A 23,914-nucleotide genomic window follows, 5' to 3' on the forward strand; every position below is an offset into this window, starting at 1 on the left:
CCAGTATCAGGGGAGGCTGATTTATTTACTAAGCTCTTCCTGCAGCTGTTAGGTATTGAGTTGCCTCGTTGTCAATACATGTAATAAGCTGAGGGCTGCTAGATACCTAAAGGCTTACACTTGCAAGTGAAGATTGTTTGCCATCGTACAACTTTCTGTGTGATATTGTTGTGGTGAAGGAGACAGGAAGCTGAATTCAAGGAATCTCAACAAACATCAGTAATGCGGCCAAATAACTTGAATGTAGCCTTAACACAAATATGAGCACCGACTAATATCCAAATATGCAGTGAGGCAGTGAATATTTAGCTGGCACACAAACTCATTGGAAGGCTTTTTGGTGCAGCTCAATTAAATGAGATTATCACTACTGCAATGCAGTGCGTTGAGATCTCAGGGAGCTTACCTTGGAGCCGGTTTCACCTGGAGCTCCGCGACCTCCATCTGCTCCTGCCCGCCCTGGGACACACTCATCAAGTCAAAACACTGACTCTGCTTTACAGTGCATCACACACACTCTATGCTCTTAAAAGAAGATACACACACTGCCAATGTAGAAACCAGTGGAATGCTAGATATATAATATGTCCAACCACAATCCTCAAGATGTCTCACCCTCTTTCCTGCCCTTCCATTGTGTCCTGCAGGGCCTGGTAATCCACGTGGCCCCTGTTAGAGGAAGAGAGAGAGAGAGAGAGCGAGAGAGAGAGAGAGCGAGTGAGAGAGAGAGAGCGAGGGGGGGGGTGCAAAAAGAAAGCCAAGGGGACAAAAGAAAATCAATAGAGTGACAAAGACAAAGAGTGGTATGATGGAAGCTGATAACAGTAGTGAGGTGAAAATAATGTCTGGTCTTACAGAAGGACCGCTCTCTCCGCTGTCTCCTTTGAGCCCAGTGGGGCCAGTGAGACCCTGCAATGCAAAGACAAGAGGTAAACCAAGCATGACACGGTTTACAGGAGCAACTCAACCCTTCACTCAAATTCAACACCAAACAAACAAGTTAAAAATGACTTAAGAGCAAATCATGTTAAATATCTGTTCATCTTTGCAACTCATTTCTTACATAAATGCTGAGAGCAGATTTAACAGTGGAGATTTGAATATACTGTAGTGAGCATGCATACTGATCAGGTCGTGGGGAGCAGGAGAAGGCAGAGCTTGTGCTTGCTCAGATAGAGTGTGAAGGGAAGGTTAAAGGTTACAGGAACCCTTGAGGTGTGATCCAAAATTGGCTAAGGTCAGAGAAGCATCTTACCAGTGGGCCTGGTCGCCCTGTCAGACCCAACGGACCTGGAGGTCCCTTCAATGACAGCTGGAAGAAAAAAATACTGGATGGTGAGTGTATACTGCAGAAGGTATCCTTTGACTATATGCAATGAATTGTTCATTACAGAAGATGATACCAGTAGCTAGCCACATCCTCTGATCACACATGTTCCTACACAACGGTGGGACAATGCCATAGTATGAGTGTAGTTTGTGTGAACTGTACCTTAGTCTGTTGCAGGATAGCTTGTGCTTGGGCCTCCTGGGCAGACACCACAGGCCCCTTCTGGGCATCACCCCCATACTGGAACTGGAAGCAGTGAAAATAAAAAGGAGATCAGTTCACACAGCAGGATTCCCCATGGCTCAGCAAATTTAAATGAAGTTCAATCACACAGCTCCCCCTTGTGGAGCTGCTACTGCACCACACTGGGACAGAACGCAAAACAGCACAAGATGATAGGGGAAGATTATACTGTGCGTGTGTGTGTGTGTGTGTGTGTGTTTGTGTGCGTGTGCGTGTGTGTGCATGCGTGTGCGTGTGTGTGTGTTTTAAATTCTTACTGGTAACATCAACATGGTGCCTGGAGGACCTGGAATCCCATCAGCCCCAGCTAGACCAGGACGTCCTTGGGGACCCTGAGAAAAAAAGAAGAGGGGAGGGGGGTAAGCATAAGCTACATATTGTGTGTGTGTGCGTGCTTGAGTCTAAACAGAGAGAAAAACATCCCTGCAATCCAATCACTGTAAAAACAACCTTTGCTCTGTTTCCACAGGGCATGTCACTCCCACTCTACCTTGTCTTCTGGTTACGCACTGCAAAAAATATCCATCTTAACAAGTCATTTAAAGGCAGCATTGAGTCATAAAGTCAGATTTCTCTCAATTTCTCTTCTTCCCAATACAAATCAACTTTTGATTGAAGTTGAAGTGTAATTTTCTTGTTACTAGTGGAGTGATCTGCCTTTTTCTGCCTTGTATCAAGCATTTGACACTTGTTTCTAGAACTGAAGGTGCTCTGGAAACAAGTGGAATTATCTCACCCCGTTGGTAGAAATGTTCATCTGTTTTACAAAAAAGTAATTGTTATAAGACTGAACACAAGACTAAATGAATTGTTAAGATGGACATTTTTTGCAGTGCACGCAGCATGCCTATATCCATTATATGCCTACAGTAATGTCCCCATAAGCATTACATAAAGCATTAAAGACATGAGCTAATTCCAACATGTCAGTCACTGGTAAAACAAACATTAGTCTGTGCTGCAGCAAGAACAAAGGCAAAACTCCCTGTCAGCAGAAAGCCTATTTCTGAATCTACCGCACATAAATCTGACAATACCAGTCACAGGACCTGATAGATACTGGTGCCTTTCAGTGATACTGTGTAGAGGTATTAGCATATATTAAAACAGTAATTCACAGACAGACAGATCATAACTTGCAATTAAACTTTATATGAACACTAGATTGTTAAAATATATATATATCTTACACAACAATGTATGCAACTGGGGTGATAGAAGACACAAATCATTTTAGTATTCAAATAAATTACAGTGTAATCCTTTGTCTCAATTACTTTTTCTGAAGACAACAATTTTTTATGCAATCACTAAAGAAAATCTTTATTGGTAGATATATTCCATTTGTTCATTTTCCTCCTCAGTTGCTGATATCAGTATCAGATCCAAAACTCTTCCATTGGTCTGCACGTTCCGTACTGAACTGAACTGAACTGCACTGTACTGTACTGTACTGTACTGTACTGTACTGTTTTTTATTTGTGTGGGCTGAACCTCAGCTGTTAATGGCTATTGAATTGCTGGAAAGCTTGTACAGTGATTGAATTTGATGTGTTTCAAAGCAGTGGAGCACTACAAGGTAATAAACTGCCATCAACATCTTTGCGGAGCAACATCATAAAAAACATCTACAACATGGAAAATGACTGAGCATCTGTCAGAGTGTGAGTGTATGTGTGGGAGTGAGTTACTCCACCGCAGTGAAGCGACAAATGCAAACAACAGCACAAACACACTCACATGCACACCCTCACACACGGAAAATAATAGAATTAGGTCAAACACGTGTGAGTCATCCTCTGTCCCTGAAGCCCAGAGAGTTCAGTTCAGTGAGCCAGGTCATTGTGTTTCCATGGACCCATTTCAATCTGAGGTCACGGCCAATAAGTCCAGTTGCTAAGCCACAGGGGAGGACACTCACCAATTCACCGGGGTCTCCCCTGGGTCCAGGAGGGCCCGTTGGTCCAGGTGGGCCAGAGAGGCCCTGTGGAGGAAACACACTCAGTCAGCACTCAGATAAAGTGTTAATGAACACCGCTGCATTGTAGCTTAAAGTCACAATGAAACCTGTTTAACAATAAATGTCAAAACATTTATTTACTATATTTTTATTTTCTCTATGTTTTTTTATATCAAAATCCCATTTCTTTTACTTCCTGGAAAACAGTGTATCGTTAGTGGCTACTTGGTGTACCAGAAGGTGTACATAAAAATTGCAACAATCTGCTCCTCCCATCATATAAGACCTGCAACATGGTACAGTGGTGTATTTCTGGGAATCTGGAATCTGGATCACGTGCAAAGCATTTTTGAACCTTTGAACCCTTGTGAACAGTCCCTCCCCATGTTATGTCCTGCCTCAACATCCTGCTTCAGCCAGAAATATGTCAAATTACAGAAGTAATACACCCCATCAAAATGCCATTTCCTTGTGCTTTTCATGAGGCAGAGATCATTAGGCTTACCTGTGGTCCTGGCAGGCCTGGGGGTCCTTCCACTAATGTACCCTGGGGATAAGCACAGATACAATGAGATGCACACTAGCAGAGCATCAACTCATTCCCACGTTAAGAACTAAAGGTTGTATTCATTACATGTCACTAAGAGCTCACCGGTTCAATAATAGCCGGCTCTCCCTTCTGGCCTTTCTCTGCTCTGAGGCTCGCCTGAGGAGGAAAGACAGATGAGATGATTTGGATTATAAGTAATCACATAGGCAGTTGAAGACACAGCTCGCTTGATGTGTGAGTTCACTTGGGTTGGGTTGGGTTCACTTTGAGATCAGAGGGCCGAGCGGTTTACCTCCCATCCATGTCTCTGCTCCCTCCCGCTCTGCAAAGCCGTAGCCGTCCTCGTATACCTCATACTCTTCGTACTCCGACTCTGTCTCATTCTTGTAGTCCTCGTATTCAAGAATCTGTTGATGAGTTTTATTTTGTATTATTTTATATATATATTTTGGGTTTGTAAACAATCCGAATGGTGTTGTGTATTTCTTTGCTTTGGTGATTGTTGTGTGTTCTTATGTTGTTTATTGCCTTGTCAAATAACAAAAATCAATAAACATAATTTCCAAAGAATCTGTTGATGAATGTAAAGCTACATCAGCAACAGCTGTGCCGAATGAGGAAAAAATAAACTCAAAGCTGCTGAGGTGAAGACATCTACCTGCATTTAACCTACCTCATATTCAGTAACATTGGGGCCCGCTGTTACTGTGGAAACTGAGAGATCGTCATAGAGGTCACTGAAGAAGTCATCGCCATACTCCTCCACCACTGGATTCTTGACTGGTTTGTCCTCCTGCACGCCAACACACAGGCTCACGTCAGTCACGTCAAAACTCAACCAGGAGACACTGAGCGCCTCCCATCAGCGCACAGCGCTTCCAGGTCAAGGCTCACATCGTACTGCATGATATGAATGTTAGCAAAACAGGTGGATGTTATGGGAATGCGTTGGTTATACATGATACAGGTTGTCAGGTGTGCAGTTAATCATAATGCCGGAGTGTAATTAGCTGATGGAATACATCAAAGCCATATGGCAGCGTGGCAGCGACTGCGACAGCTACAGCGCGAAAAATGAGTTGACTTTGCAAATTAGAAAATGATAAGCTCGAGGGGAAATATGGAAACAACCCGTGTTTGTTGCTGTTGGATAGTGAAATTGATTATTTAAATGTCAGAGTCTCAGAACATCAAGAGGATATCCAAGCGTGATATCCACCTTGAATCAGTTGCAGCATTTCCGCACACTGGAAAACGTTTAGAGAGATACCATACATGCCACACTTTCAGATGTGTGGGATGCATGTACTACTGCATGTTCTGCAAAAGACGGCAATAAGTCATATTTGAGATCATCTCGGTTAGGATGCATTCTCCGTATTTTCCGGAAGGGGTTTGGTGGAGGTGATGATTAGCAAGCAGCTGGAGAGGGAAGAGGTGCTCTCTATGGTTAGGAGGTAGTAGGGGAGTGTTCGGTTAGGAGTGGAGCTGAGGGTGGGGTGGGGGGGGGGGGGGCGGGACATCTAGAGGGGAACTGGTCTACCTCCTCAGTAACCTCGGATTCAGGCAGCGCACTGGGCACCACAGTGGGGGCCTCAGTTGTGGAGTCAGGTTCATGTGTGGGCATCTCCATGAAGGTCTTGTCGAAGGCTTCGGTAGCAGCGACAACTTCTGGGGTGTTCTTGATTTCGGGAAACTCTGTGGGCTGGAAGGGCTCTTGGGACAGATACTCAGGCAGTGTGGTGGACACGCTGAGGAAGCCATCCTCAAGACCCTCCTCCTCGTGTTTCTTTTTCCTCGACCCCTTCTTGCCCTTGCCTTTTCCTTTGCCTTTGGAGCCCCTGTCCCTCTTCTTTTTGTTCTTTTTGCCTTTCCTGTCTTTTTTGGAGCGCTTTGGTTCATCTGGCTGGTCACTTTGCATCAAGGGATCAGACCGAAGTTGGGAATTCTTTTGTGAAAATGGGGAATGCATAGGTGAGGGTAGAGATGGAGGATGGAAAAGAAAAACAAAATGTGAATAAAAAATACAGTATAGGAAATAGCCAGGAACAGGAAAGGAGAACACTGCAACACCCTGATAGGGTCGGTCACCTACTGTGATTCCCACTGAGCTGGTAAAAACCTAGAGCAAACATGAAATGAGGAGGGACACACAGTTGCAGAATAGTCACTGTTGATTCCTCTTAGTCAAAGGAGAGGACATATTTGCTTGTGAGGTCAGGGGTCACTGTGTCTATGATCCTACAGAGGTGCTAATTCTTAGTGTACTCAGTCAAGTGAGCAAATATGTGCCATGTCAACCCTCATAGTGATGTCCACTGGTTGTCAGTGATATGAATGGCCTCAGCCTGAGAACGTTGCTGAAGGCCCAGTCTGTGAAAGACATCAATGACGTGATTTAGATCCATTTGTAAACAAGGTCAGTGTGTGGGAGAGAATGATGGGAAGTAGGCCAGTGGGGTGACAGATGTTGACAAGGTCTGGATATGGAGCTCACTGCTCAGCTGTAGTGCTATAAAGGCCAACTGGCTGAGTATCTGAATGGCCTCACATAACCGCTAACGGACCATCTCTTCATCGGGGACTGGACATGCACACTGCATGCATGTGCATGGCGCACCCATACGCAGACACACACACACACACACACACACACACACACACACACGTCTCTGCTTCAATTTCACTGTCTTTTCCTCTCTCTCTTTCTCTTTCTCTCTCTCTCTCTCTCTCTCTTTCTGTCACACACAAAGAAATATACAGTAATTCATATCCATGATTGATTCCATTGCCTATGCAAGCCTGAGGAGAGGAAGAGCTATGATATCCTGTTTGATTTATAGGCCCCTGGCTGTGTGTGTGTGTGTGTGTGTGTGTGTCTGTGTCTGTGTCTGCGTATCCCTTGCCAAAGGAACACCTGACCTAAGGATGCTCCACTGCTGGCAGCATTTCAAAGGAGACACTTCTACTTTGAATGATGGCTTATTCGGTCTCTACCTCTCAAGTCTCCTTTCCCCAACACTCGATGCATTAGCACTGTGCTCAGACCCCTTCTTGGCTGAGAGGATTGGTTGCTTGTAAATCATGTGATCAAGGGTTTGGTTATGTCTCTGGGACACACAGGTCTATTGATATGCATGCTTGTACTATCTTTCATTGGTTGGCTGTGAAACAAAGGCTTCTGCAAGCCCAGTTTAGCAGACACAGCGGAAAGGACCTGACTGTGTCTTAACATGAATACTGGAGCGTTGAGCTCTTGATGTTACTTAGGCTTGATTTGAAGCACAGAGCTTATCTAATGAGATCTCACAATCATGTCCCTGTAAAGCTCAGCTCCAAAGCGTTCCAGGCATTGAGCAAGAAAAATCAGGCCTCTGCTTTCCACAATAAATCACTATGCCAGAGCATCTGGGTTTAATACAAAACTGTGAATAACGGCCATGTCTCTGCATTTCACGGTGGTTTACTGACCAACTATCTTGTAAGTATTAAGATGTGTGTGTGTGTCTGTCTGTCTGTCTGTCTGTGTGTGTGTGTGTGCGTGTGTGTGTGTGTGTGTCTGTCTGTCTGTCTGTCTGTGTGTGTGTGTGTGTGTGTGTGTGTGTGTGCGTGTGTGTGTGTGTTTGTATGCCAGTAGATGACACCCCCTGCTGGTGGCAGTACTGACCTCCTGAGTGTCCAGGGCCTGGCTGTTGTAGGGCAGAGGAGAGTCACAGTCTGGTATGTAGTTGACACAGTAGTCGGCAGCAGCCTGGGGGTCCTCCGCTATCAGTAGTTGCTGAATATCTCCCTGGAATAAACCGTCAGGCAGAGAGACAGGCAAACAAGTGTCATATTACACAGCCACACATACAGGAGCAGCAGAATCATCTCATTATAACACTGACAGAATCATACAACAGCTGCTCCTCCACACTGAGGAGATTAAGCGAGGACCAGAAAAAAGAAAAAAAACATTCCCAGAACGATACAGCATCACAAACATTGGTGAAAAACAAATACAATTGTCTGCATACCTAGATGTAAAGCAAAGTGAAATCGCAAAAAAAAAACATTATGAAGCTGCTTCTACTGCTGCTATTGCTTCTGCTCGTCACTTCTGCTGTCCCCTCTGTGTTCCCATGGCTCCAGCAGGGGCCTGGCTGTGTACACGAAACAGTCAAATAGCTCCCTCTCACCCCTCTGTCAGGACCTTTCACTTCCCATCCTGCCCCAGAGGCGTAGCCAGTGTGTACACATAAACACACACGGAGACAGCACTCCTGGTCCCTGCAGGACTGAGCCCAAAGCCTCTGTTGGCTTTGGTGGCCTCACACTCAACATCACTCTCGTCTTTTGTCTACATAACCCTCATGTTATTACTTTATTCTTTGTCTGGGCCCTTCTGAGACACGGGCCATGAATTTCACTTGTAATACAATATAAACAAAATGCACACAGCCCCATGGTGCAGTGTTTGACTAGATTTAGATTAAATCAGCGATAAGAATCTATGAAACTGACAGGCCACTGCAAACAGATTGCAGGGTAAAATGCTATCCAGGGACAGCTGGGCAGCCATTGTGATAAATTAAGTCAGATTAGCTGCTTGATGTTGTAGTAATTATAGTCCCATTGTAATTTCTTTAATTAAGCTGAACGGCCAGAGGTGAAATAAATCAACACATGTCTCTTCTCCACCGCCCGCCACCAGGTCATACATCTGCTAATACAGCTCAAATCATGCCTTATCAGCAATGCACGTGCAAACACAAACCCTGAGTCTTGATTAATGTACACAAAAGAAGGCAAACCCAGGCATGACTGACAATCATGTGTGCTGGAACACATCTATCCATCTGACTTTGACCCTCCTTGGTTCTTCATGTTTTGGCCAATATCCAGTGTATCCAACAAATGAAAACATTGCACTCTAGGGAGAGAGAGAGTGAGAGAGAGAGGGAGAGAAAGAGAGAGATTGAGAGAGAGAGAGAAAGGGCACAGAGAGCTAATCCAATCCAATCTCAGTTTGAGATCAAAGGCAACACTTGTATGAGAATTTCTCTTGTTTTTCTCTCCTAGCAGTGCCGATTTCTACACACACAGCAAATAAAGTGGTGCCCAACACATGGAGTCTTGTGTGCCCCATCCTTCTCCATTTAGGATGGTTACGGACATCAGAAGAGAACATAGCTGTGGTGCTGGGAAGGAAGTAATCTCAGCTGATGAACCGCATTAGGTCACACATGGCTCTGGTGGCGAAGTTTGACTCAAAGCCATGAAAAGCACATAGTTTCTCAGAGAGTGACCTCTTTTCTTTGCCCTGCTGTCTAATGCCACCCGCAGGAAGGTATGGTGCCAGCTAGCCAACAGCCTTACTGCTCCACCCAGTCACATCGTAATTACCCAACTACCTAGACCTTATCTGAGGCACTGTCCACTCATTTCCCCTCTCTTAATGAGATCTCACCCTATAAAAAACAACTGGCTCTAGAGTGAATCACCACATGTCTTGTGTCCCTGTGGGTGAAGGAGAGACCAAAGATTTGTAACAAACAATGAAGACTGCTCGCTGCAATGAAACAGCACTTTGTTGCTCCTAACTTGCCTAAAGTGCAACAGATGCTCATGACTAACCAAAAACATCTGACCACAATCAGACGCAAGTCATTTCAGAGGTAAAATATGTCTACAACAGACCTTGACCAACATAATGTGCCTCTCCAATCTGTGTGGGGTTTCTTGATTAGATTTGAATCTGAGGATTGAAATAAAGCCGCCCTTTAATGACATGCTTGACAAGTCAAGGTTTCAACATGACTATGTCAGTTTGCCAACAACCTTTCTGTTTCCCCAGTTCTAATCCAGACAGGAAGGGGGCTGAATTTCCTAACAAATAAACACTGGGCTGGATCATATCTAGGCAGTCAGCGTGTTGGAGGCACATAAACAGGGCACACAGCGGCCAAGAAGGAGCACAACCAGACTGTGGACAGTTTCATGTTTGCTTTAGTGCAAATGCAAGCGCAGCGTTGGGTTTGAACACTCATGTTCTGTAGTCATTTGTAGGCAATCTGGAAGCAATAGAGACATTAGGGGCTGACCACAGTCCCCAGGCTCCCACGCTGAGCTCCCACGCTGGGAGAACTGGACCGGAACACTGGCCTCCTCCCCCAGAACCAGGGCCTGGGAACAGAGGCCCAGAGGCCCGGCTTGAGAATGGGCCGCTCCACTGCTTGACCTCTCTTCCCCTGGTACCAGCCTCACCCGAGTGATACACCACATACATACATACATACAAAAACGGCTATTTTAACAAGTCATTAAATCTAGTGTTGAGTCTTAAAATCTCATTTTTCTTCAAACAGGGAAAAAAATCTGCTAACGGGATGAGATCATTTCATTTATTTCTGATGCAAATCAATGTGTTTCAATAATTTTCTTAAATCAATTAACAATATATTGATACCAGTATGATCCACCTTGTTTCAAGATATTGTTACATGTATCAAGAAAAATTCTCAAAGCAGGTGAACCAGCTTTCGAAACAAGTGAAACCTTCTCTCCCTATTGGCAGATTTTTTTTCACTTGTCCCAAGGAAAACCCAAGGAAATTTCAATACTCTATACTAGATCAAATGACTTGCTAAGATTTACTTTTTTTTTCAGTATGCACACATACGTGCATGCACATACAAACACACACGCACTCATTCACCACAAAAAATGCATGGGACAGAAGGATGGATCTAATCAACAGAGACAGTCTGAAACGTATTAGTCATCACCACAAATATCATCATCACTTTACTCATAGGATGATAAATACTGGATGGGAGTGATGTTTTTTTTTGGTGGAAGGGCAAAGAGTGAATGTGGTGAGGAATGGTCTTCCCTGCTACTAAAGAGGGAAATTTATAGGGACCATAAGGAGACACATTTGCTTAATTGGAGTGAGATACATAAATACTGCATTGCCTGTCATAATCTGAGAGGGATGAGTGGGAGGGGAAATGGAGACTGATTTATGGCATGGGAGGGGCAACTGAGGTAAAGTTAGGACATGGGCGGAATTTAGGGAGGGGAGGTTATTGTGTGGACGTAGTTAAGGAGGCAGTTATTGACTATGTAAGCAAACCCAAAGGCAGTGGGTGTCCACCTGTCAGCAGAAAGGACATCTGGTTTTCTCCTGGTGAAAGCAGGCAGGGGTGTGCCTCCATTAAGCCAAAATGGACCGATAATAACACTCCCTCTGTACTTTTTTCAAAGTACTTTCTATGTTCATTTTGGGGGGCAAGGCATGCAAGGCACATTTGGGACCCTGAGGGGCTGAGAGAAGGGAAGGTGGTTTACTCTCTGAACTCGCCTCTACCTCTGTCTCTCCTTCCTTTTCTCTCTTGCTCCAGTGCTGAGCAGACACAGCGCCTGAGGATATGGCAGGAGAAAGGGCTTAAGCTGATCTCTATTTCATGCTGTGGGCGAGTGATTTAGAGTGGAGGCTCATTGGGAATGACAATGGAGCAGGGGTTGCATATTGTCATGGGAAGCACAGAGAATGACTTATGACAATAAAGGTCAGTGAACTGAAAACAGAGGAATTGGAACCTCTCCCGGAGTTTAGTTTCAGTCGTCTTGCGCTTTCTTTCCCTGCATACAGATACATTCACACATGCAAACACCTATTCAAATGCTCTAAACTGTGGAAATCCACTTCAACTTCAAAGGTTCAAAATGACCGCTTTCGGGTAAACACACAATTAGATGAAGCTGGAATGACTTAAGGAGTAATTGTCTCTGTGACGCCTGTCCTGCCCCACTCAGGGGTAATAAGGATGAAAGCTCTATCGTGTGCCGCCGCGGGGAACAACACTAGGAAAAGCAGCAGCAGGAATTCTTCCTTCGAGATGTTGAGTCCTGACCATCACCAGACATGACCAAACTGCACACTTTCACTGACGCTAATTCACACTCAAGCACACAATAACGTCCAAACACACAAATGTCCATTCAAACATATGTCAACACATCTAGAGCCAACAGATCTATACTGACAAATCCAAACAGCAAAGAGAGCGTGTCATTTCTAGGTATTGCAATGGAAATGATGAGGCTGGGGCATGTCTGAACAACCCCACCCCCCCAATCTCCTTTCCCCCATACTGCTTTGTTAGTCCTTCAGCAGCATTGGGATTGACAGCAGACCCCTGCCACCGCTTATCTCCTCTGATCTACACACTGTTCCTAAGCCTGAAAATGTTCAAATCAACAGCACAGTGATCTGTAACAGCATTCAGTACACTGATAAAGCATACTGAATTAGGCTGAATGTGGAGATATGTGAGATATTCTAATTTGTTGGGCTGTGGAATAAAGTTATAAAGACAGAAAGTCATCCAAATTTAAAAAACAAGGTTATCAGGACCTCCCCCTATGGCGTCCTGTCAGAAGATTCAGCTAATATGCATTATAGATTACTCTAGTGAATAATTCTGCTCTGGTTTCACATACATACTTAATAACACAAAGTTCACATCATAGTACTGACTCTCATAATCATCTCTTGTGCCTTTTTCATAAGAGACATCCACAAAAAGCACTCACTTTCTGTCAGTGAACTATTCCACTACTAGTACTCCTGTGTGTAAAGTTAAATAAAATACTCATTGCTTTGGTAAAACATTTAGATATCCCAAATTAGTTTAAATGTAACAAGCTTCAACAACATCAGCATCTTTTATCCCTGGTGTTGATGGGGGATTCCTCCACCAAAAGAGCTCCAGGATGTTTTCAAACAGCTAGAAAGAGACACTGCTCTGATTGGCTGGCGGTAAAATAGGGTCCGCCCCCTACCCCTGCCTGAAAAGTAAGTTAGTCAACTCCAGCAAAGTCAGCCTTCTACGTAACAACCTGACCATGTTCTGATTGGCCAATTTGGAACATCCAATACAAGGAACATCCAAGTGTGTAAAACCCAACAAAAACAGATCATCCATTTCCAAAGATGCCCCCACTTGGGAGTTGTCCTACCTCAAATACTTCTTCGTCCAGCAGCCGCGTCCCAAACACAGTGACGCCCTCTGTGCTGACTACAGCGTTGTCCCCTCGCAGCAGATCCAGCGTCTCTACCTTCTGACAGTCCAAGTAGAGGGTCACAGTCTTGCCCTGCACACTGTAGGCTATCCTGTGCCATCTGAAAGAACAAAGAGAGAGGGAGAGGCGGTCAGCTGAGAGTGAACAGACGGTTCAACACTGCAGGGATGTATTGTGAAAAGGCAGCAGTAAGAAGTATGTTTTGTGTCTGAAGATAAAACTGTGCCCAACAAAATCAGCAATGCAAGGAGATGATTCATAGATAATGCATGATTCTTGTGAGCAAAGCAAACAAGCAGCGCTTTTGAGCACCAGACTGTGAAGGATGGATTTCCTTCAGTCCTTTGATCGAGTCAAGTCGTTGAACCCTCGTTGCATCAGAGGCTCTGCAAGAATCTTATTCCCTTCGGGTTCACTCAAGGTCAAGCACAGGGAGTGAGCGGTATGAGTCAGACTCAAGTGTGGCTATGTGAGGCCCGCCTCTGATTTCAGCGTTAAGGAAAGTCATATGTGCACAATTGATATATATTACACAGTGCTGGTGAATCTCATCCATTTGACATGCACATTAGATCTGCTGTAGAAACAGTAAAATTGACAGAGGGGCTTAAAAGGGCAGCTATGTTAGTAATAGCAGGTCAAATGGAGAGGGGGCTACCCACTTTCCGTCAGCCAGGTTGATCTTCTTGAAGATGGGGTACAGTTGTGGAGTGGGCTGCCCCTGGTGGTCCTCGTACAGGAAGACAGGCGAGCGGCCAACCTCCAGCCCCAGCTGCTGCACCCCCTGCTCATCATACACTGAAAGCAAAAAGAACTGGGTGCCCTTCTTAGCTCGCACTGTGGCCATCAGGGAGAAATCCTCAGGGAATGGGGAATCTGGAAGAGGAGAGGAGAGGAGAGGAGAGGGGAGGAGAGGAGAGGAGAGGAAAGGAGAGGAGAGGAGAGGAGAGGAGAGGAGAGGAGAGGAGAGGAGAGGAGAGGAAAAGAGAGGAGAGGAGATATGTTTTAGTCACACTAGAGGGAGCACAGCAGGTAGCAGACTTTTTCTTATAACATGCAGGCACCACCTGCTGACAATCCCAGACTTGAATAAAGATAATAATGATGAGAAATATTGTCCATGAAAGCAGTAAGCACTGCTGAGGAGGCATAAAGGGAGTTCAAAGTCAGATCTCATAAAGTCCCAGTGAGTGAAGAATCCCTCACAAAAATGCCATATTGGAGTACGTTTTGACATTTTAGAAATCAAATCAAATATTTCACTGCTGCATAAGAGTGGAGGCTATGGCCAGTACCAGGGAAGAGCTGTTTGGTGGGTGCACTGAGCTGGATCTTTTTGTCTATCCTGTAGGCCAGGTCTGTCTCCTCCATGCCTTTCCTGCTGGTACAGAGGCCAGCCTCCATGGCCACCCCCTCCATGTCCTCCGACAGCTCCAGCACCCGCAGCACATCAAGGGCATCAGCTGGGAGCAGAAAGAAAGAGAAAAATGAACAGTCCGCACACAGTTATAGAACAGATAGAACAGATACAGTCATGCTTATACACTGTAGCCAATGCTGTATCTTTAAATAAGATATATAATTTCATTAATAAGCAAGATGTCCCAGTTTCGAACTTTGTGTGAAGAACCATACTATGATAGGGTGGATCTTGTGGCAGATGGTAGCAGCATGCTTTTTAGCCATGTCAGTCTTAACAGTTCAATTCTGGCGGTGTGACAGTACTTTGTTGTCTGACTCAGTTAAGTGCTAGTTGTTACTGAGCTGAAGAGCGGGGTTTAGTGGGGCTGGAAACTGCTGTTAAAGCGTGGAAGCTTCCTGTTTCGAGGAGTCAGAGGAGACAGCTCCTCTGAGAAGTGGCTGCAGGTGGCCAGCCTTCTGTGGCTGTTATTATAGGATAGAGGTGCTACACAGCCTAGCCCATAATCCTACTGCGGCACACCTGACAGCTGACACCTGCACACAGCTCGCCCCTGCACCAGCGAGCAACAACGTCCGCTTCACATTATCTCATTCTGAACACTTTGCTGGCATGAATAAAGCACATCAGTGATTCATATATTCACACAGCAAACCATTCTTATTAGTCATGAGCACAACAACCGTTGCCTCTGAAGATATAAGGATTCTCCCGGTGGTAGGTCTACATCTCATTACAATGAGCCTTTGCTTTATTTGTAGTCGGCTAGTCATGTTATTAGATGTTCTGTTGATAAAGTGCTGCCGTGAGCATTAGCCAGGATCAGAGCTTTGTGTGAAGCCAGTCTCCCACCAGCTGCCAAAGGGAGCCTGTTCAGGGCAACTCAGCACTTAGCATTCCAGGCATCTGAAATGAGGATCCTAAATTCAAATTGCCTCCTGTAGCTTTACCCACTCGTACCAAGGCTCACCTTTTATTCTCCTCGTTAATTAAACATGTGGAGAGAGTTTACCGTTGCCCAGACCTTGCTTGCAGAAAAACACCATGTTACATTTTATGGCATTATTTATTTGCATAGCAGAGGCCGTTTATTCCAAGCAGCTTTGAGCTCACCCACTGGGTCCCCTAGCATGGCAACGGGCCTGTAAATAGGTTAAGCTGTGAATTACAGCCAGGTTCCAACAATGGAAAACATTAGGTACAGATCTAAAGGTATTTAAGACCGCAGGGCTTAATTTTAGAATTTGATACAGTCATAAACAAGCCGTGTAAATTAAATAATTACAGGACTTACTGGCTCCTAACAAACAGAAACCTCAGGCTGATATATGTACAAGTGGCACCAATAAACATTCACCCACACACAGTCATTTATGGCGCTTTTCAAATCTACTCTAATTACCTGTCATGAAAACGAACCAAGAACTACATGTCAATGAATAATTTATCTTTTCAGAGATTAGCGTCCATCTAAGTCCATCCTCAGTCTCTCTCTCTCTCTCTCTCTCTCTCTCTCTCTCTCTCTCTCTCTCTCACACACACACACACACACACACACACACACACACACACACAGGCTGTCGCTCTCTCTGTTTCTCATGCTCTCATGCATACGCACACACAGGGAGGAAGAGAGGTCATAAGGCGCTGATGTTTGGAACAGCCTGAATAATGTTCTAATTTGAAGCAGCATGGGTCTAATTATTTGGGATCCTTGGATTTCTGTCAGCCCATCAGGAAGGGCACCTGACAAAATGGCCTCAAAACAAACTAACTCAATTAACTTTTCAGCACAAAGTTGGAACTTGGAATTGTTTTATTCCAAGCAGTCCAAAGAGAAGACATATCACTGCACCTCATGGACCACAGAAACAGCAGGGCCATTTGATTAGCTAATTGTCTTGTTGTAATGGTATGGTGTTGTAAAATGCTAGATTTCCACCCACCACAGCATGACTTAAAAAAAAAAAGAAACAAAAAACTGTTACCCAATTCTCAACATGTTGAAGCTATGGGCTGACAGAAGACTGTTGACCTCCGACCCTCTCAAGACAACAGAGAGCAGTCGAAATGTGCAACAATGCCACAGGGAGAAAACTGAGAGGAGCGGCAGAAATTCCTCCAGAAAGAGAAACTGCTTTCACAATGAACTGTCAGTTAAAAAGCGCAGAAGTGCTGGGGAATAATAGACATCCCACGCCCACATGCACAAAACCAACTCTGGATACAAACTGTTGAGGGATAAGGGTTTACAAGCTGACACAGAGGAAGAGGGAAAAATCCACGATGGGCTAAATGACTGCAACGCTGATAGTTGATGCGACAACATCGGAGGCTAGTGGGATACAGCAATGACCCTGATGAGGTATGATGGCAGGAGCTTTTCTCCGTCTTCTACCCTCTGGTGCCACAGTCCCTTCCCACTCAGCATACCAGCCAGCCAGGCAGGTCGACGGGGTCATTATGCAGTCCTGGGGAATGTCCTCTATTTCATCACCCCAGCACCACCACCCCCGACTCTAGCGTCATAAACAAGCCGAAGGCAGGTGGCAGGATGCCATGTGAAGTCTGGATCCATGCAGAGATCAATAAAAGAGAGCTATCTATTCACCGCCTTGGATCCATTTCTGTCACATGGAGCTCTGCCAATTCCTGCAGCTTTTCTACCTGTCCTGCAGCGCTGACTGTCTGAGCAAGCATTACCTGCATCTCATTAAGGTACATGTCTTCACCTTACCTCACCTGTCGACATAATGTACACTTTAAGGAATTTAGCTGACACTGTTATCCGGAGCAACTTACAATGAGTGAGCAGGAAGGAGTTTTGACTTGCTCAAGGACACTTCGGCATGGCTATTGATGGACAAAACCTGGGACTTTCTGGTTCTGGTCTCTCTGAGCACTAGGCTACCCTGCCAGAGGGCATATCGGATATTAAAGTGGCAAAAATACATGCTACAGTTGACCTTAGCCAATGAAGATGATGGTATGACTCAACATGTTTGAAACAGCATCTTGAGATTCTTCTCTTTAGACTGATTCAGTAGTGTGACTCAGAAGGCTCAGCTGATGAGTGTTTTCCAATTGCACAGAAAAGCCAGAGTTCATTGGAATAGGAGGAGCAGTTCCTGGGAAGATCATTAGTAGTTGCATGTATAATCCACTTAAACAAACACACACTCACTCCACATATGACATTTCTCTCGCTTGCTCTTTCTCGTTCCAGCACTTTCCCTGTGAGGCAACCGTGTCTGCCCAGTTGCAGTTCTGTCCACAGTCTTCCTGACAGAAAAGGCCTCAACAGCACCCACTCCACCCCACAGAACACGCTCTGTCCAATGGAAATGCCACCAAACAGTCTACATCTGTGTGTCCTCTCTGGCTGTGTGACACTGTCTCTCCATGTCCCGCAGTCATACAAGCCAGCACCACTTCAGTCATACATGGACATAATGTGTTCTCTGTGCTTCTGCAGCAAATGTCTTAAGACATTCTCTATGACTCACACCACCTACACTCCCATTCCAGCCTGAAAATACCACTCACACACACACACACACAATACTACACTGTCAAAAACGATTGGGCCTGGGAACTGGGGAATTTTTAACAAGCAATGAGGCCAAAATGAATCTGGGCAAAGAGAAGTTCCCATCGTATTTGAGACCACACCCTGAGATGAGTGGAGAGAAAAGATTGACATTTGAACCTACTGTTTGGAGATATGCATATCTGCATCTTATAATACATAAGATGATAATATATCAGCACATGCTGGCCATGTGTACATCAGGCAGACACATATAGACAGTATCTAATCCTTCACATGCTTCACACACTTTAATGTTTTCTGAAATGCCACTGCCCATTAAAACTACTGGTGAGAAGACATTTCATAAATATACGTTTTCACTTATGATGAGCAGAGGATAAGCAGAAAAGGAGAGGACTGATTAATAATGAGAAGTTGATGACAGATTCAGTGGAAGTGGCTGAATAAAGCCAGACACGATCAAGGCTCCACAAAGAATAGCCTTAATCTAATTAGCCATGGGTGTGACCCTTTGTCTGGGTCAGCGCTGTGTGTGGACAGGAAAGGCAATGAGGCGAGTAGCAGTGATACACACACATAAACACTCATATGTATGCCGACTCCCTCACACCTGCACACACACTGAAAACACAACTTCATGAATAACCGAACAAGACGGAAACTCTGACTATACACACAGACCCACAGACACACTATTATGACCAAGCAACCCACACACATATACAGTACATAGCTTGATAATAACATGCTCGGAACAAAAAAAACAGCACTTTCCACCTCTGCCCTTGTCTACTTTTCCTCCTGCATCACTGTATTCTTTCTGTCTGTCAGCAGTTTGTCAAACACTCCACTCTCTTACTTGTAAACAGAGGTTAAGAAAATAGGGCGGAGAGTGTATCAGATATGTCTACCGCAAAGCCGGGTAAGGTTAACATGGGAACGGAAGAGTTTGTTGCTCTGGAAGAATGCAAACTGGGAGGCACTGATATTTATCACGTTGATTGGGCTTTGGGGCTGGGTCTGCTTTCAGTTATCTCTGAGAGTTTGGAAGCCAGTCAAACCAGCGGTTGTGTGGGGAGACCGCTGGGAATCCACTGGCAGATCCACACTGTCAAGATCAGCGGGGTACAGACAAGGGTGAATTCGGGTCGTTTTGTCACGTCAAGCCAAATGCCTCCTCTGTTGTACACATGCATGCACTTGGTATGTCTCAGCTGGCCTTACAACACACCCCACCACATCACAACTCATGGACTTGCAACTGTGATTAGCGTGTTGAGAGTGCCGAATATGGGTCAGTGGCTAAGTCCTGTTGCTAAGGCTTATGGTCATTGTGAGTTGTGTTTTGGGGATTGAAGTTGAATCTTGTCTGCAGAAATCTGGTGAGACATTTCTCTCCAATTCACATCAGTGCCACATTCTTCAATCTCCACAGTTTGTTCTGCTCGTGTTTGCTCACAGCATGACGGGCTGATGGGCCAAAAGCTGCTTGGCCCACAGAGAAAACACCTGCCCCTCAAGGCCTCTCTCTGTCCAGGCGCTACACACACACACACACACATGCACACATGCACACACACACACACACATGCACGCTTGTATTAGTATACTTATGAGGACCTTCATAGACTACATTTATTCCCTATTTATTTCCTAACACTAAACTAGCCCCTTAATGAAATGAGGATCAACTCTTCACTATGGAGGATTTCCTTTTATCCTCTAGCCTCCTTTTATCCTCTCATATTTTTATCCTTATGAAATATCCTCATAAGGATAGAAATACTAAAACACACACCGCACATACACAAATATACACACACGAATTTCTCATGAACACATGCAAACCCACCTCAGGCACAAAGGAGTAGCTACATACAAATGTGCATGCACACACATGACCGAGCACATACAACTTTTCAGGTCAACCCCAAGCCATCACTCACTCTGTCAGACATCATAACACTGAGGCAGCTATTGTGGTGCGCAACACCAGAGCCGCCAGAATCAAAGCATAACACTCTATGCTACACACACATACACACACGCTCTTTTAGAGGTTCTGCTCCTTCATGTTTTTGAAGGAAACTTTAAAGCAGTTCCCAACAAGCTGTGGGCCTATATGTAGCTTTGAAACCAAGACCATTGGCTTCTAAATGTCAACAACCTGGTGGCTGTGCTAAAGGACACTGGGCGGTTCAGAGAAGTTGAAAAAGGAGCAAGGTCACCAATGTCACTGAGGCTAATATAGTGTTTTCAACAGTTTACAGAAGCCTTTGGTAAGGAAGCTAGCTACTGTGACTTCTAAAGAGGTCTGTGCATGTGATGTACGACTATGATAAAGCTTTTCTGTGGCTCATAACCTGGGATAAAGGGGCCAATGACATGGTCGGTAAGGGGACACCGCAAAGAGGTCAGCTCCTGTGATGGCTGCTCATTACTATTCTACAGGAAACGTCTCCACCTAGTCCCACAGAAAGCTGCTTGAAGCATCCAGAGTTCAGAAACACAGAGCCCTAGAAGCCTGAGGGGAAGGGGGTTGCTGGGTTTCTGGAGGCCAGATGTTTGTTGCACCCTATAGATGGGAGACCGGCACCACAAGGTGTTTAAGCATCATTTAGACGCTGGGGGAAATCCCAACAAGTTTGCCTCTACAAAGGCTGGGAAGCAGCCAGATGATACACAAGCAGCATCAGCAGCTAGGGGACACATGTCAGCATCTCTGACACCTCTGGTGCTTAATGATTCCATTAGAGAAACAAACTCATATAACAGCAGCAGACACTGGAGCTGTAACAGGCATCAGCTTCCTCTTTTGCTCTTCTCTTTGCTGATAAATTCAGGCGCCTTTTTCATTTGTTTACATTTGCCACTAATTTGCTGCTGGATCAAAGGGGAACAAGGCTTGCCGTCCTCCAGTGGGAGTCTGGTGCAGGATCGACAAGGCGGCTTCATCAAACGGGACACAGAGAGGGGGCTGCATGCGTGATTTACCCTCTGTCACAGAACCAGCCAGGGCCAAGGCGGGGCATAGGGGGGAGGATGTAAATGAAGAGATACGGCATATGAAATAAAAACAAACCCTCTCCTTTCCCAGCCTTTGAATGGCACAGAAAAAAAGAAATCAAGGAAAAGAAAACTGAAAAAAATGTGACGAGGCAAAGGAACAGAGGATTCACAAACTGTGGACGTGTGCAAGAATGTCTCACTTCTTGTCATCAAACATGACTACAAAGTGCTCTCTCATCTCTCCCAAACACACAGAGAAAGCATATGGGAAAACATTCTTGCACTGTAACACACACACACATGCACACCAGCATGCACAGACACAGACACACACAGTATCAGCAACACTAACAACCACACATATCCAGGACTGCCATATCAGCACCACCATATGTCCCACTTTAAGACCGTCTCAGTCTCTCACTTCACTAGCCTTCATTAGAGAGCAGTAGACCCCGCAGCCGCTGTGTCAGTTGTCTGTAATTTAGTCAGTACCAGCTTACTTCCGTCTGCCATTACTTTATTTCAGCCAGTGAATTCCACCAAATAATCCTGCCAGCCGTAAAGAGGTGCATCTGGAAAGTCACAGGTGAAAATGAGACATCTTTAAGCACTTGTGGTGACCAGAGGGTTAACTCCTGCTGTTGAGGCATGTCCCTCTACCAGGCAGTCTCTAAACTGCAGCACCTGCAAGGAAATAGTCTGCTGCGGGTTGCAGACACTCAGGATAAAGCCACAGGGCATACAGGCCTATCACTCTGATCTCAGGTCTTAAATACACAGGTCCAGTGTGGGTGGCAGATAGCACTGGGCCAAATGATACATATGTGTGCACATAGTTGTTAATGGCTATCTTGGGAATTGGGGAGTCTGAAAATGGCTACAGCACTTGCTGAACAAGCCAAAGTGCAGCAAATGTGGCAACCCACACACCAGGACACTGTGACAGACAGCCACAGCTGTTTGACAGAGGCCAGGTCCTTGTCCTGCAGGTGGATAATTGAGGAAATGTGTCACTAATGTCCACTCCTATAGACTTAAAGTGAGCACAAGACATAATATTGTTGGCTCACTAACAACTGCCTAAAATATGACCTGAGATACTTCTGTAGTAGCCTGGAATAAAATATGTACAAATGTGTGTGCCAGAATAATCATAACTAAGGCAGTAAGAGTGTTAGTGCTAAGCGCCTTCTCTTAAGGCCTGTGTGAGCAGTGGGCACATTAAACAGATCCATGACAGGAATTTTAATCTACTCAGTCCGGTCAGTGTTCAGCCATTCACCTCTTTCTCAAGCCAACGTTAAACCTTTTCACAGTAAACCGCCAGCGGTCACAAGCAAACTCAAACATGACATCATACACCTCATGAGGCCTGTGCAAGTCTTATAGCACACCTGACGCAGGAAGGACAGAGTGGGACATTATAATTCAAACGCTGAAAATATGAATTGATATGCAAAGTGAAGCTGGAGAAGCGGAAGCAATCAAAATGCGCTCCATGCGCAATCACGCGCATAATTAATCTGTGTGCTTATACAAATTATAGCCTACATTAAGAATCATTTGCTCAGTTCTGAGACGTTCCGACAACTTCAGCGGCTTTCGGTATTTTAAATGAGTCCAAACGTCATTTGAGCCTGCTGACGGTTTTAATCCCGGCCTGAAGCGACTCTGTAGGGCAAGTACAAACCAGCAGCATCACCAAATATTCACACAGATCCAAAGCAGAGATAGGCTACCACCCGTAAACAACAGGACCCGAATTAAAGCCCCAAAGAGAGAAACTAGAAAATATGTTTTCGCGCTAATAGCTTCGTGTTTGCTGGGGGCCAAGTGATGAATGGAGCTGTCTGCAAAATCCATGGAAACTGGGATAAGGGGGGAAAGTGCATAATTTACAAAGTGCAGTACGGGACTTTTATCAGCATTTTACATATACATTCCCGCGTCCATAGCCTATGGAAAACTTTATTATTTCTCAGCAGGTGTTCAGCCAGATACTTTACCAGCTCGTGTCGTCGTTGCGTGTAGTAGGATAATAAGAAATAGCGGTATTCTCCTGCGCGCCCTGGTCCTTATTAAATGGTCCATCTTTGCAAGCGGAGACCCCCCTCTGCCTCCGCCACCAGAACTTTATACTGCAACAGTTAAGTTTTCAGGAGCTAAGCAGCCATGCGGGCAGAAAAGGAGAGAAACCGGTCTGTAGTTCCACTTGCTTGATTGTTGGAGAAGTTTTTTTGTGGAGGCTCCTCTCAGCTTCGCTCTGTCCCTCTCATTCAATTTCTCCCTCTCACCATCCCTCCCTCCCTCTGTTCTCCTCCTCCTCCTCTTCTCCTCCCTCCCACAGGACGGTGTCCTGGGACGCATGGATGAGTGGTGCGCCTCCAGAAGACTCCAACATAAATCACGTTTATTACTCGTGATAATTTGTTAGGTCTCACATCTTAGCGGTGGTTATTACCCACTCAAGTATGTGGAGCACCACACGTTTACCTGGTAACCTGTCAGTTTTCTAATTTGTGTTGCAGAACTAGGCTATGCAGGCTACTGAATAAAACGATCCAACAACAAGAGATATAAGAATTGGAAACAAGAACAGGATATAAAGGATGGTGGAAAGTTTGAGCAAGGCATATGTGATTTGGTGATTAGGACGATGACAATGAACATGATGATGATTATGATGATGTGAGGCTGATGATGCAGCTGATGCAAAATTACACATATCTCAGTATTTAAGTCGCTTAGTATTTTTCCCACACATCACCTCATAACTT

The 23,914-nt window shown here is 45.1% G+C and overlaps 1 protein-coding gene across 1 annotated transcript in view; it reads right to left on the reverse strand.

Annotated features, from left to right (window-relative positions):
- The window catches only part of col5a3a (collagen, type V, alpha 3a), a 48,639-nt gene extending 25,261 nt beyond the window's left edge, over positions 1 to 23,378 (reverse strand). Inside the window, exons 1-17 of the mRNA XM_071526857.1 lie at positions 23,144 to 23,378; positions 14,448 to 14,615; positions 13,815 to 14,028; positions 13,090 to 13,252; positions 7,751 to 7,873; positions 5,627 to 6,031; positions 4,757 to 4,939; positions 4,369 to 4,490; positions 4,186 to 4,234; positions 4,039 to 4,080; positions 3,495 to 3,557; positions 1,831 to 1,905; positions 1,493 to 1,576; positions 1,256 to 1,312; positions 856 to 909; positions 616 to 669; positions 407 to 469 (exon numbers count right to left, since the gene is read on the reverse strand). Coding sequence (XP_071382958.1) covers positions 407 to 469; positions 616 to 669; positions 856 to 909; positions 1,256 to 1,312; positions 1,493 to 1,576; positions 1,831 to 1,905; positions 3,495 to 3,557; positions 4,039 to 4,080; positions 4,186 to 4,234; positions 4,369 to 4,490; positions 4,757 to 4,939; positions 5,627 to 6,031; positions 7,751 to 7,873; positions 13,090 to 13,252; positions 13,815 to 14,028; positions 14,448 to 14,615; positions 23,144 to 23,228 — 2,004 coding nt within the window. The 5' untranslated portion in view covers positions 23,229 to 23,378. The remainder of the gene's footprint in view (positions 1 to 406; positions 470 to 615; positions 670 to 855; positions 910 to 1,255; positions 1,313 to 1,492; positions 1,577 to 1,830; positions 1,906 to 3,494; positions 3,558 to 4,038; positions 4,081 to 4,185; positions 4,235 to 4,368; positions 4,491 to 4,756; positions 4,940 to 5,626; positions 6,032 to 7,750; positions 7,874 to 13,089; positions 13,253 to 13,814; positions 14,029 to 14,447; positions 14,616 to 23,143) is intronic.
- Positions 23,379 to 23,914: the final 536 nt, after the last annotated feature.

This window comes from Centroberyx affinis, unplaced genomic scaffold (genome assembly GCF_046629955.1).
Source record: "Centroberyx affinis isolate AG114_WGS23_722 - 3 ecotype Tasmania unplaced genomic scaffold, CSIRO-AGI_Caff_v1 ptg001471l_1, whole genome shotgun sequence".
In the NCBI taxonomy this organism is placed as follows: Eukaryota; Metazoa; Chordata; class Actinopteri; order Beryciformes; family Berycidae; genus Centroberyx; species Centroberyx affinis.